At 34.6% G+C, this 13,761-nt stretch overlaps 1 protein-coding gene across 7 annotated transcripts in view; it reads right to left on the bottom strand.

The window, feature by feature from the left end:
* Positions 1-13,761, bottom strand: part of RB1 (RB transcriptional corepressor 1) — a 134,526-nt gene that overhangs the window by 77,805 nt on the left and 42,960 nt on the right. For all 7 annotated transcript variants that reach the window (XM_082675726.1, XM_082675725.1, XM_082675727.1 and 4 more), the window contains exons 7-11: positions 11,217-11,327; positions 8,710-8,852; positions 6,459-6,536; positions 3,795-3,904; positions 2,777-2,854 (exon numbers count right to left, since the gene is read on the bottom strand). In XM_082675726.1, the coding sequence (XP_082531852.1) occupies positions 2,777-2,854; positions 3,795-3,904; positions 6,459-6,536; positions 8,710-8,852; positions 11,217-11,327 (520 nt within the window). The remainder of the gene's footprint in view (positions 1-2,776; positions 2,855-3,794; positions 3,905-6,458; positions 6,537-8,709; positions 8,853-11,216; positions 11,328-13,761) is intronic.

Below are 13,761 nucleotides of genomic sequence, written 5' to 3'. Positions count from 1 at the left end.
TCTCATCCTTAAATGCTAGCATTCTTTAGGGTTCGGCCTTTAGCCAACCGTTATTGCTATTATGCACCCTCATTTCAGGCAACCTCATTCTGTTTGGTTTTTTTTGAATTTTATTTATTTTTTTATACTGCAGGTTCTTATTAGTCACCCATTTTATACACATCAGTGTATGTGTATACATGTCAATCCCAATCTCCCAATTCATCACACCACCCCCCCCGACCCTGTTTTTCTGATTTAACTCTCCCTGATGATTCCCAAATCTATAAGATCGTTATATCCTACTACTTACTACATTATCTTCTTCATATCCCATAAATGCCTTAAGAATAATATTCTAAATATGAATTCATCAACTATTTATCAAACCTGTTCTTGCTCTTTCACTCCAACTGCCTACCTCTTGGTTCATATCTTCAGCATCTCTCAACTGGATTACTGCAATAGAGCATTTTGAGATTCTGACTATGTCTATGGCAGCAGGGTCTAGGCATATGTACTTTGAAAAACAAAAAAAAACTCCTCAGGTTATCCTAATTTGCCTAACCACTGTGACAGACTGACAGGTCTCTCTATTTCTCACCACGCCCTCCTCAGTCCATCTTTTCACAAACTACTACCATGTAAACTTTCACAAATCAAGTCTGATTTTATCCTAGCCCTGCTTAACACCCAGGTATAGCAACAGGCCATATCCTGCACAAGTTAAAGCCCAAACTTCTGAGTATGGAATATAAGGCCTTTCATGATCTAATACCCACCCTCCTCTCCTGCCATTTCATCTTCCCATTTAGTCCATCAATACAGAGCTGCTTATAGTTCCCCAGATGCATCATGTTGTTTCATACTTCCATGCCTTTGCACATGCTGTCAGTCTCCTGTGACACAAACTTACATGTTTCAAAATTCAGTTCAAATATCACTTCATAAAGTCCCTTCTGTGCCATCTCATTAACTTGTCCTATGTCTCTTACCATATTTAAACAAAAATGTATTTTTATGTATCTATGTAGTCATTTGAAAAGATTACTGATTGTTTTACTATGTACCAAGTATTCTCCTAGCTCCTAATGATTAAATGGTGAACAAGAAAGTCATGGTCCATGTGGTATGGACTTAAAGACTATTGTGGGTATTGACAAAAACAAGCAAACACACAGATGAATTTATAATTACAAATTGTGATACATACTTTGAAGGAATAGAACAGGATGCTGTGAGAAAGAATAATAAAGGAAAATACTTCAGAGAGAAATAAGTCCTCAAAAAAGTAGTATTTTTGCTGAACCTAAAAGAAGGGTAGTAGTTGGCAATTCATAGAAAAGAAGGAAGAGTTTCCAGAAGAAACAAAAGTGGGGCTTCCCTGGTGGCGCAGTGGTTGAGAGTCCGCCTGCCGATGCAGGGGACACGGGTTCATGCCCCGGTCCGGGAAGATCGCACGTGCCACGGAGCAGCTGGGCCCGTGAGCCATGGCCGCTGAGCCTGCGCGTCCAGAGCCTGTGCTCCGCGACGGAAGAGGCCACAACAGTGAGAGGCCCATGTACCGCAAAAAAAAAAACAAACAAAAACAAAACAGAAGAAACAAAAGCAAATATGAAGGTCACTGAGTACAAAAGAAGATTTTGGAGAGTTCAGAAAACTGGCTAGTACATAATGAGCAGGAAAACAAGATGAGGTTGGAGAGGTAACAGAAGCTAGATCATATAAGGTCTTGTAGGCACTGTTAAGGGATTTGCACTGTATTTCAATTGCAGTAGGAAGCAATCACAAACTTAACAGCAATCTAGCTCTCTGATTTCATGTCTTTTGGTCTTGGTGACTGATACTAGGTGTGTCTGAAATGCTGCTTCCTCACTGAGTACTTGTTCTTCATCATTTATTTAAGCATTCTTTTCTCCACACATTACCACACAAAGTTCTCAGTTGTTCTGTTCTCACTGAAGAGCAAGACATATGAGGAAAAATGTGAAAAGCAACAGATGGATGGATGGCACACCACTAAGGTAAAACATTTCTACCATATAATCACAGTCATTTCAACCAAAGCTACATCCAATTAAGCAGCTTTTTCAAAATACTCCAAAGAGTGAATTCCATGGCAGGGCAGTGGTTAGGACCTGGCTTTCACTGCCGGGGCCTGGGCTCCATCCTGGTGGAGGAACTAAGATCCTGCAAGCCACGCGCTGTGGCCAAAAAAAAAGCATGATCTGATTTACATTTCTAGAATATTATTCTGGGGGCTCTCTGGAGAATATATTTGGTGATAGGGAGAGAGGAATAGTCATGAGAGTAGAAACAGCAAGATCAGTTAGTAGGCTACTGCAAAAATTCCAAGAGAAGGAGAGAGATATCTTGGACAAGGGTGGGAAGAGTAGGAATGGGGAACAGTAGATGAACTCAAATACTTAGGAGGCAGACTCAGCAAGACTTGAAAACAGATTAGATGTGGGAAGCAAGTGAGGAAAAGGACACTAAAAAATGGCTCCAATCTTTCTAGGTTATATACAGAGCAAATGGTGATACTTTTTTTTCTCTTTTTTATATACTGAAATGGAACACATTCTCATTCTGGGTTATATACCTTAAGGACAGACAGAACTACGTCTAATAATCATATCCTCAGCAACTAGTAACATGTCTGGCATACAAAGAGCACTCAATATATATTTGCTGCATGTATATACAAATATATAATGAAACAAATGAATAAACCCGAAGCACTATAAAGTACTGAATAAATAATTATAATGAAAATCAAAAGTAAGAAAATTCATACCGAACTGGAGTCTGTGGAAGAATCACATTTACCTCTTCATCAGGGTTACTTTTTCGTGGTGTTCTCTGCATTTCAAAACTAAATAATGATAAACAAAGTCATTCAGACTGAAAACTTACAATTTGTGATTTATGAGTCAAAAAAGCAGTAAAGTACCTTCTGTTGACTCATAACATCATACAAAATGGTTAAGTAAATAATAGAAGTGATAGGAAATAGATGATCCAGAAGCTGCTTAAATAAATAAAATTTTTTTTTATCATAATTTTTAAGTTGGGTTTCTTTCCACTAGGTTTACAACAAACGGTGTACCAATCACTAAGAATTTTTTTGAAAGTGAAAGTTAGATGTTTGTTTTCTCTAGAATGTTAGATGTTGATGATATTACTAGCAAGGTTGTTCAGTATCAAAAAATAAAACTCAAGTTTTTCAAACATTACGCCTTCCAAAAACTTACTTTGACTTAAAATCTGAAACATTTTATTTGTGTTTAACTTCCAAATTTTATATATATACATATTTTTTTAGTTAATATTAAAAGATTTCATGCTGAAGACTTAAAATTAACCACACTTACAATCATTCAAAAATTTTTTACGGGCGTATCTCATTTTATTGCACTTTGCTTTACTGTGCTTCACAGATACTGTGTTTTATTACATATTGAAGGTTTGTAAACTCTGCATTGTCATATGATGGTTATTTTTTAGAAATAAGGTATTTCTAAATTAAGGTACGCACACTGTTTTTTGGATATAATGCTATTGCACACTTAACAGACTATAGTACATTGTAAACATAACTTTGACATGCACTCGGAAACCAAAAAGTTTGCGGTGATTTGCTTTATTGCAATGGCCTGGAACGGAAAACACAATATCTCACAGGTGCCTGTAGTTACCGTCAACCATTCCTACTTTAGGATTCTATATGACAATTCAAGAGAATACAATTTTATACTAACTTTTTAAAAAATGAACCAGCATATCAACAAATAATAATATATCATGTATAATACCTGTCTGTAGGATCAGCCTGAAGAGTTTTATCATGATCCAGAAATAATCTTGCATCTATATCTTTGTTTTTAAGGTAAATTTCTTCATATTGTTTAGAGAGACTTTCCACCTCAAAGGCAAAAAATATTGATGATTATCCTTTTCATGTCATTACTTCTCAGTACACAGAAATACAGATTTAATTAAAGAATCTTCATAAAAATATACACTTAATTTTACACTATACAGACTTCACATGGAATATAAATAAGGCATATCTAAAAGTGAAGTAAAGAAAATTGCAGATTTTTTTCAACTCAATTTTAAACCTATTTTATGCACATATCTCACATTTTATCTAGACAAGGATCACCAATGCTACAGAACAGTACTGAAATGGAACTGTAAGATGAAAAGACATTATTATAACCACTTAATTGCCGAGATCCTCCATCCTATACATCACTCACTTTTAATCTTCTACTACACTTATCAATATAAAATAATTTTTCAAACACTGTAACAGACCTTTATTATGTATTCTTCCTATCTTTTCTAAATCCTTTGGTTCACTCTGACTCCCTTCAGTTACGTATCTTGGGCAAGAGTATAAGCTCAATTAATTAGCCCAATTAACATACTTGCACAATTTATTTCCAATCTTAGCACTTTTCCAAATGCTACAAACTATAATTCTTTTATCAGTTCTGATTCATAATATTCTAATCATAATATAAAAACCAGTGCCCAGTAGAAAACCATTTAGCAGCCTTCTCCTGTGACTTTTGTGTGTGTGTGTGTGTGTGGTACGCGGGCCTCTCACTGTTGGGGCCTCTCCCGTTGCAGAGCACAGGCTCCGGACGCGCAGGCTCAGCGGCCATGGCTCACGGGCCCAGCTGCTCCGTGGCACGTGGGATCTTCCCGGACTGGGGCACGAACCCGTGTCCCCTGCATCGGCAGGCGGACTCTCAACCACTGCGCCACCAGGGAAGCCCTCCTGTGACTTTTAAAGCCAGAGTGTTTCCAACCTGAGAGAGTTAAAATTGCATTCTAAAAGGAGTGGTAGGAAAAAATCCAGTTAAATGTAAACTTTTTGTTTGTTTGCATAAGTTTTTTAGGCCGATCAGCCATTCATGTTTGATTAAGGCTTAATCGTCATTCCTGCCCTATGTCAGTTAGGTATTAATTATCAATCATTTATTGACTGGCAGCTATTAGTGCTATATAATGTAAAGTTTATCTTGAATTTTCTAATAATAACCCTGTAATCCTTTCAGAGGGAAAAAAAATTATGAATGTTCAAGATTCTTTAGAGTTGTAAACAGCATATTTTTTGGTATATAAGTTGGTAATAGAACTCAGAAATACAACTTTTGGCCCCTTCTTGTTTCTTTAGTACCATGTCTTACCACTCACTCTACAGAACAGACCATACTATCACATATCACTGTGCCTTTAAATCTATAATTTCCAACCCCTGGAAATGCCACTTCTCAAAAATCTTACTCAGCTCAGAAACCACATCACCTCCAAAGAATTTTCCGCAAAACCTATCTGGCCCACTTTGGATTAGGGAGTCCTCCTCTGAGATATCACAACACCCTGTGTACACATCTATTAGACTTTTGTAGACTCCTGTTAATGTTCTACTTCTATGCCCGTCTCTTCCACTAGCACCTTAATGACAATGACTGTGAGTTACATCTCTGCATTGATGATATCCAGCACAATGCCTGGCATATATTAAGCACTCACTAAATAACTGCTGAATGAGTAAGTTAGTTAATTCAAGGAGGACTAGCTACCAACTCAGGCCATAAAATCAGCAATCTAGCTCTCTGATTTCATGTCTTTTGGTCTTGGTGACTGATACTAGGTGTGTTTGAAACGCTGCTTCCTCACTGAGTACTTGTTCTTCATCATTTATTTAAGCATTCTTTTCTCCACACATTACCACACAAAGTTCTCAGTTGTTCTGTTCTCACTGAAGAGCAAGACATATGAGGAAAAATGTGAAAAGCAACAGATGGATGGATGGCACACCACTAAGGTAAAACATTTCTACCGTATAATCACAGTCATTTCAACCAAAGCTACATCCAATTAAGCAGCTTTTTCAAAATACTCCAAAGAGTGAATTCCATGGCAGTGCAGTGGTTAGGACTTGGCTTTCACTGCCGGGGCCTGGGCTCCATCCTGGTGGAGGAACTAAGATCCTGCAAGCCACGCGCTGTGGCCAAAAAAAAAAAGCCTCAAAAGAGTTGCTCCAAGTACAGTAATGCTAGTAATGTTGATGGCACAAATCATGGCTCCTATGCTTAAAGAAGCGCAGCAAAGTAAATTAGAATCAAATTTGATTACAGATATTTACTTCTATTTAAATATTTAATGGCATTTAGAAGTTCAAAAGCCTACATTCTGATTTTTGAAAAATTTTAGTACAAACCAACTTCTAGTGCAAACTTTTAAATGCTGCTTATTTATACATTTGAGCATAAATGGGTTCAAAAGGGGTTTTTTCTTACTATATAAAGTTGATTCACCACAATTCTACTTAGATTCTTTCCTTGAGTAAAAAACATTTAATATACAGTAAAGTGATCTTAAGAAATTTAGGCAACTATTCCTCCCTTGCTAAAGTCCCGAAACACATTAATTTTTTATTACGTTTTCTTTCAGATTACCTCTGGAAGTCCGTTAGAAGCTACAATTCCAAGAGAATTCATAAAAGGTATAAAATTTTTGAAATAAACATTTTTCACCTGAAAAAGATAAAGTTACATGATAATTAAAATTTTTTTAAAAAAATCTGTCACTATTAACAATAGAATGAAAGTGTTAACTGACATTTTGATCAATGAGTTACATTCAACCCAGTGTGATGCTTATTTATAATTAATTCAATTATTCACTTTTTAATTCATGTGAGGCAGATTTCAGGTCCTAAAATGGAGGTGCAGGGGGGAATTGTTAATGAAATGGGATTTATAAGAAGAAAATCCATCGAAACCAACTTCAATATCCCACATTTAACAAATGGTGAAAACATGCGAGGCTCAAAAATACTAAGCGACTTCACCAAAGTTACACAGCTAGGAAGTGGCAGAGCTGGAATTGAAACCCAATCTGTCTAGCATCAAAGCCAAGACTCTTTTAATTTCTCTACACTGCCTCTGATTTCTCCCCAAAGCATATTTTTGGGCCACTTCACACACATACCTAGCTTAGGGAATATCGAGTCAATTATTTCAGCATAAATTTAGGAAAATCACCTGCTTGTATAAGAAGATAATTTCACATACAAATACCCAACAATTCTATTCAAAACCGAGTGAAAATGTTTTGGTCATTATGCAGTTTCACACAAAAAACCCTACATTTAACATGGATAATAAAGACCGTCCTTGGAAAACGTGGAGTTATACCCCTAACTATTTTACACGGGCAAAGTGTTATGGAATTTTAAACAACTTACTTTTCTTCATTTAACTTCCTTTTCCAATTTGCAGTCTACATTTATTGAGGTAGAATAATTTAATATCTTCCTATTAATAAGTTCCTATCTTCTGCTTCACAAAAATGCTTTAAGAATTAAGCTTCTGTAATACATATTAGTATTGTTTTCTAATTAATTCCCACTGAACTGGAATAATTATAAGGTGGGTAGTTCTATTTAACCAATTAGTGTGACTAACCAATAATTATATAACCATAAATATAACTAACCAATAGTTATATAACTATAAATGCTACATGTAAATAATCAAATGTCAAATTAATATGAATTACCCCAAAAGCTATTAATCACCTACACTTTACAAATCGTTATTACATTCTAAATTATAGAAGCATTATTTAAAATAAAAAGGAAAAACATGATTTATTCCTGATTTTTGAAATGCAATTTTATAAGTAGTTCTAAAATACAGAGAACTAACAACCAGGAACTAGAAAACTGCATTTATTCCTATTCATTACCTTGAGGGAGTAAGCAACAGACTGGAGTAAAAAAAAATATTTCAACTACATTTGTCAGCTTATTAGCAAAGATAATTTGTTATTCTAGAAAAGTAAATATATTACATGTGTAAAGTTGATACAGCTATATGTCTATATCTATATATTTGTTAAAATTAATAAAAGCCACAGTGCTAAAACCCAGATATCTTGATAAATCATTCCAACACTTCTTAAACTAGATTTTGAGATCATACCCTCAATTCCTTCCCAGAGTTGACAGAGCAATTTCAAAGATGCAACATTTCACATAGCTATCTAGTGGTAGTGAATTTTGGACAATATAACAGTCTATGAGAGAAAGAGCATGGCACAGTGAAAGAAGCACTGGTAGCAGATGGTCCAAAGCATAGACTCTGTTAGTAATCAGCTATCAGTCTCTAGAAGCTTGTTTATTCATTAGTAAAAGGAGGCCAAGTACATTACTTGTAAGATTCCTTCCAATTCTAACATTCCAGATTTTATTGACAAGATAAGCAATTCCTGGGTGTTCATGTATCCTCTACCAGTCATTAACATCTGGTGTGATATTTAGAAAAAGAGTAACTACAGAAGGCTAAACAGAAACTTAATGTTGGTATCACTTAGCACTAAATCAAAACACTAGGGTTTTCTGAGCAGGATACTTGAAAACATTAGGCGTATCAGTAACCACAGAGGAATCAAAGAACAAATACATTTGAAAACTATTGCTTTAATCATGTACATTTCAATGATTCCAGAGTGAGGGAGCTATTCTCTTTAAAATCAAAGTAACTGAATATGAAAATTAAACTTTTTCTAAATATTTTGCTACTGCAAAAGAGTTGGCACTAATTACAAAAAGCAAGCTCATCATAAAAGAATTAAATACTGTTAGGAAGAACTTACATCTAAATCTACTTTAACTATTTTAAAGAAATCATGAAGTTAAATTACCTCATCTATATTACATTCATGTTCTTTACAGAGAACTTCAATAATTCTTGTATCATTTTCTAGTTGTTTTGCTATCCGTGCACTCCTGTTCTGACCTCGCCTTGGTGTTCGAGGTGAACCATTAATAGGTATTACAGCTGTTTCTGTAAAAATGGTAAATTAGATAAGAACAATTGCACATTCCACTGTATAAAATAATGAAGTATTCTAATTATAACTCGGAAGGTCAGAAATAATCTTGGTAACATTCTGCTACTTTTATTATTAGGCTTCATTAAAAAGCTAACAGCTTTATTTATTGAATATCTACTGTAAGTTATATACTGGTCATAGTTGCTACCATCCCTATTCTCTTCTGCCCCCAACTAGCCCAAAAAGAAATTTAAAACCCCACAGACAAATATGAAAAATGCAAGGGAAATAGCCAACTTATAAACTAATATTAAGTGTATCCTACTAGTCTGCAAGGGGAAAAAATGTTTTCTATCTTAAAAGAGTCTAAAAAATAATAAGCATATATTTATGGATTCAATTTGTAGATACAGGATAAAAAATAAATTTTTTAAAGTTTTAGCAAATAAATTACGATGCTTTTAAAAAATTAAGCATACAAATATACTCATGTGACACTAAATTGTAATTTTAAAAAAATACCCTGGATTATTTTGAGCATTTTCAATTCAAACTGAATGTGAATATAGCTATTAAAGAGATTACAGATGACTAAGTATAAAAAGTATTAACTGCCTCTAGGCCCAACAAACTTACAAGAAACTGACAGGATAGAGGAACATGTTAAGACTACACCATAGGATGCAATCACTACAAATTAAACCATGGAAAACTCAACAGAACAAGACCACCTGATTATTTAATAAATAAATTACAAGAAAAAAAGAGAAAGATAGATGGAGGAGGAAATTTTTAAGTCTTAAAAGCATACCAACCAATCACAAAGTAGAGATCTTATTTAAATTCTGATTTAGTCAACATGTAAAAATTTTTAAAATTACTTTTATAAAACAATTGAAAATATGGATACTTACTAGATATTTGGTGGAATTAAAGAATCACTATTAATTGATTTTTAGGTGTGAGAATGGTACTGTCATTATGCTTTTTTAAAAGACTTTATCTTTCACAGATACATACTGAAATTTATAGGGATGAAATGGTATGCAAAAGTGTGCTTCAAAATAATATCGCTGGTAGAACTGAGCAGTAGATAGGACTATGGGTTGACCATAAGTTATGCACTGAGGGCAGGTGATAAGTACATGGAAGCTTATTATACGACTTTCTTTTATGCTCACTGAAATTCTTCATAATAAAAAGCTAACTGCAAGTTTATCATAGCCAGTTAATTCAACACCTTATCCTGCTTTCTATTTAAGATGGCACTTACAGAATTAAATGTACATTTGAATTATCCAAAAGAACAAAGGCTGTCAACCTAAAGTTATATATCAACTTATTCAAGTTATAACATTTTTAAAAAGTGAGGAAAAGGCATACAAAGGAAATTTTTAAAGATTCAGAAATTTTAAAAATATATTGTTTTATATTTTTTCCCCTCTGTGTTGCATGTGGTTTCTGCTAAATGACCTGCCTTTTCTGTCAAGCCATGTTCAACATCTTTTCAAAATTCTGCTTCATTTTTCCAGGAAGTTATTGTTCACGAAGATTAATTAGGCTTCAGCTTTTCAGCCACTTCAACACTTTGAGACTTCCATGTTTTGATCTTTCCCCTATTATTTTTAGTATTACTAATACTGTCAACATTTTAGGAGCAAGGAGTCAGCTAAACCTTAGTTAAGTTTACATTTCTCTATAGTGTATTAAGTGATTTTAAATCCTACTCTACACGCCACCAAAGGGAGCAATTCCATTCTAAGAGGAATATACTTGTCTTTGCTTAATGCTATCTAATTATTTCAGCAATAGCTATTATTTAAATACACCTCCCATCTCATCACCCACTGAAGTGGATCAATTACAGTTCATATGCAAAAAAAAAGTCAGTCACATAATCATTACAGCTTCCAATAATAAAAATTTAGTTAATCCATTTCTATAGAATGCGTTACTCTTCCCTGTGCAGTCTCATTCATATCTATGCCTTGCCTCTTGATTTTCTCTTTACTGGGAGTGCAGTCTCCCAACTTACCACAACACTCAAACCCTAACTACTCCTTCAACACTCAGTTCAAATGCCACCACTTTTTTATGGTCTTCCTTGGTCTTTCCCAGCTGGGAAAACTTTCTCATCTCCTCAACTCCCATAGTATTTGCTATATTTTGGCCCAGACTATTTTCAACCACATACTCTAATTACTTGCTTACTTATCTCTCCTTCTATATCTTATACTACTTAAGGGCAGAACCCATGTCTGATTTCTTTTTTATCATTCCCTTGGCTCTAGAACCATGTTTTGGATCTAGTGTAAGTCCATAAAAAAATGTTGAATGATGAAGCAGGAGGGGCATAAATTACTTAAAATACTTACTGTATGGTTCTTTGAGTAATGCGGGAGGTGAGAGTTTGATAAAATAGTCAAGGACACACAGCATTAACTGAAATGAGATCACCAGATCATCTTCCATTTGTAAAACTTGCCCTGAAAACAAAGAAAGTCCACATCTTAAGGTAGAGATTGAGGTCTTTAAGTCAGGGAAAATTGTGGGTATGGCTGTATCCATATACTCATTTATGCAACAATCACTAGAAGCATGTTAAAGATCTTTTTTTTTTTGTTTTTTTGCAAAAATTCAGTCAGATTTGCAACATGTAAAAATATATAAAGTTATAAAATTATAAATGGGGACTTCCTGGTGGCACAATGGTTAAGAATCCGCCTGCCAATGCAGGGGACACAGGTTCAAGCCCTGGCCTGGGAAGATCCCATATGCCGTGGAGCAACTAAGCCCGTGCGCCACAACTACAGAGCCTGTGCCCTAGAGCCCGTGAGCCACAACTACTGAGCCCACCTGCCACAACTACTGAAGCCCATGTGCCTAGAGCCTGTGCTCCACAACAAGAGAAGCCACTGCAATGAGAAGCCAGCACACCACAACGAAGAGTAGCCCTTGCTCGCTGCAACTAGAGAAAGCCCACACAACAAAGACTCAATGCAGCCAAAAATAAATAAATAAAATAAATAAATTTACTAAAAAAAATTATGAATGAAGTATAAGTCTATCATGAGAATTTTACATTTAGGTATTATTATAATAATTCAGTCCCTATGTCTAAATTTATTTTGATTTTTCCTTCTTTAAACTCACTTCCAGTTTTGGTAAGAGTTATAAAATTTACTACCTCTGAAAATCATTTTGAAGAATGATACACGTTAGTCTTCAGTTCTATTTATTTATGAAACCTCATATATTTTCAATTTCAACTCACTCCAAAATATTAAGAAATAACCAAAGCCATTAGGAAATAATAAAATTAGTACATAATTGTAAAGTCATCTATAAAGCAATTATTTAGCACAAAATCCTAAAAGTTTATATAACATACAACTAAAGAGCTGTATATTTATTATAAAGAGCTGTATATAAGGAAATTAATGCATATAATAAACACCTAAGAAAAAAATAGTGTAGCTACACAAAATATACAAATGATATAGCTATGACATATTTGCTTATGGCTCTATGTTGTGCAGTATTTTTAAAAGAGAAGTTTAATTTGATTCATTTTCTATCTTATTGGTATCTGACTGCTAAACCACTAATAATCCCAATACTGAAGGTATAGAAACTTTCTGGTTAATGTATTAAATCTCAAATTTTAAAAAAGGAATTCTTCAAATATTCAAGGAACAAAATGGGGGGGTGGTAAATTAAGCTAGTCTCAGATTTCTCAACAGCAATGTTCAATTCCAGAAAATAGTGTCCTGAGGAAAAAAAACATGATACAAGAACAGAATACTCGGGCTTCCCTGGTGGCGCAGTGGTTGAGAGTCCGCCTGCCGATGCTGGGGACACGGGTTCGTGCCCCGGTCCGCGAAGATCCCACATGCCGCGGAGCGGCTGGGCCCGTGAGCCATGGCCGCTGAGCCTGCGCGTCCGGAGCCTGTGCTCCGCAACGGGAGAGGCCACAGCAGTGAGAGGCCCGCGTACCACACACACAAAAAAAAACCCTGAATACTCAACCAAGTTGTCCTTCAAGTCTAAAGACTACAGACATGGTTCATAAACATGTCAAACATAGAAAACATGGCGCCAAAAAGGCTTTTTTGAAAAACTCCTTCACGGTAAAATCCAGTCAGCTAAGGATAGACCAAAATAAAGAACTCAGAAATGGAGAAGCTATGATACAGGAGTGACAATAAGCTTAGAATCCATTTTAAATACATAAATGAGACAAAACAACTGTGATAATTATAATTACAGAACAGGATGTAAATATTATAATCTTTGGTAATGTAATGATAACAAAGAAAAGCAAATCTGAAAGTAGGGAATAGGAAGGTGACAGGAAGAGTGAGAATTCTTTTTCTTCAGAGCAGATTAATATATATTGCCTTAACTCAAAACACAAAGTTAAATAAAGATTCTAACCTCTTAATGTTTTCATAATCTTAGAGAAATATTTTAAGAAATAACACTGCTTAAGTGACAAAACATAAATTTAAGCAATTCCTCCCATTTCTCTTATTTTCTTCTATAAAATTTGAGTAAAATTAATTTTTATATTTTAAACATAGGACAATATATTATTTTTAGAAACTTATATATATGTTTGTGAGTGCACTCATCCACCCACCTTTTTTAATCAGAATGTTACTCCAGATACATTTTTGTGCATACAACCACATAATTTTAATGATGATTATTTCTAGGCGGGTTTTGGGTAATTTTTCTACATTTTTCTTTGCGCTTTGCTGTATTATTTGCATTCTTTATCATGAATATATATCACTTTTATAAAAACAGTAACATTATTCTTAAAAATAGGGAAGAATGAAAAATATTAGAAAAAGAAATGAAATGAGACATTTTCAAGGTTGCCTCCAGTATCAGAATTACAAGAACTTGCTAACA

The sequence above is a fragment of the Grampus griseus genome (assembly GCF_964374135.1).
Source record: "Grampus griseus genome assembly, chromosome: 18".
NCBI lineage: Eukaryota > Metazoa > Chordata > Mammalia > Artiodactyla > Delphinidae > Grampus > Grampus griseus.
This window is presented reverse-complemented; position numbering and strand designations above follow the sequence as displayed.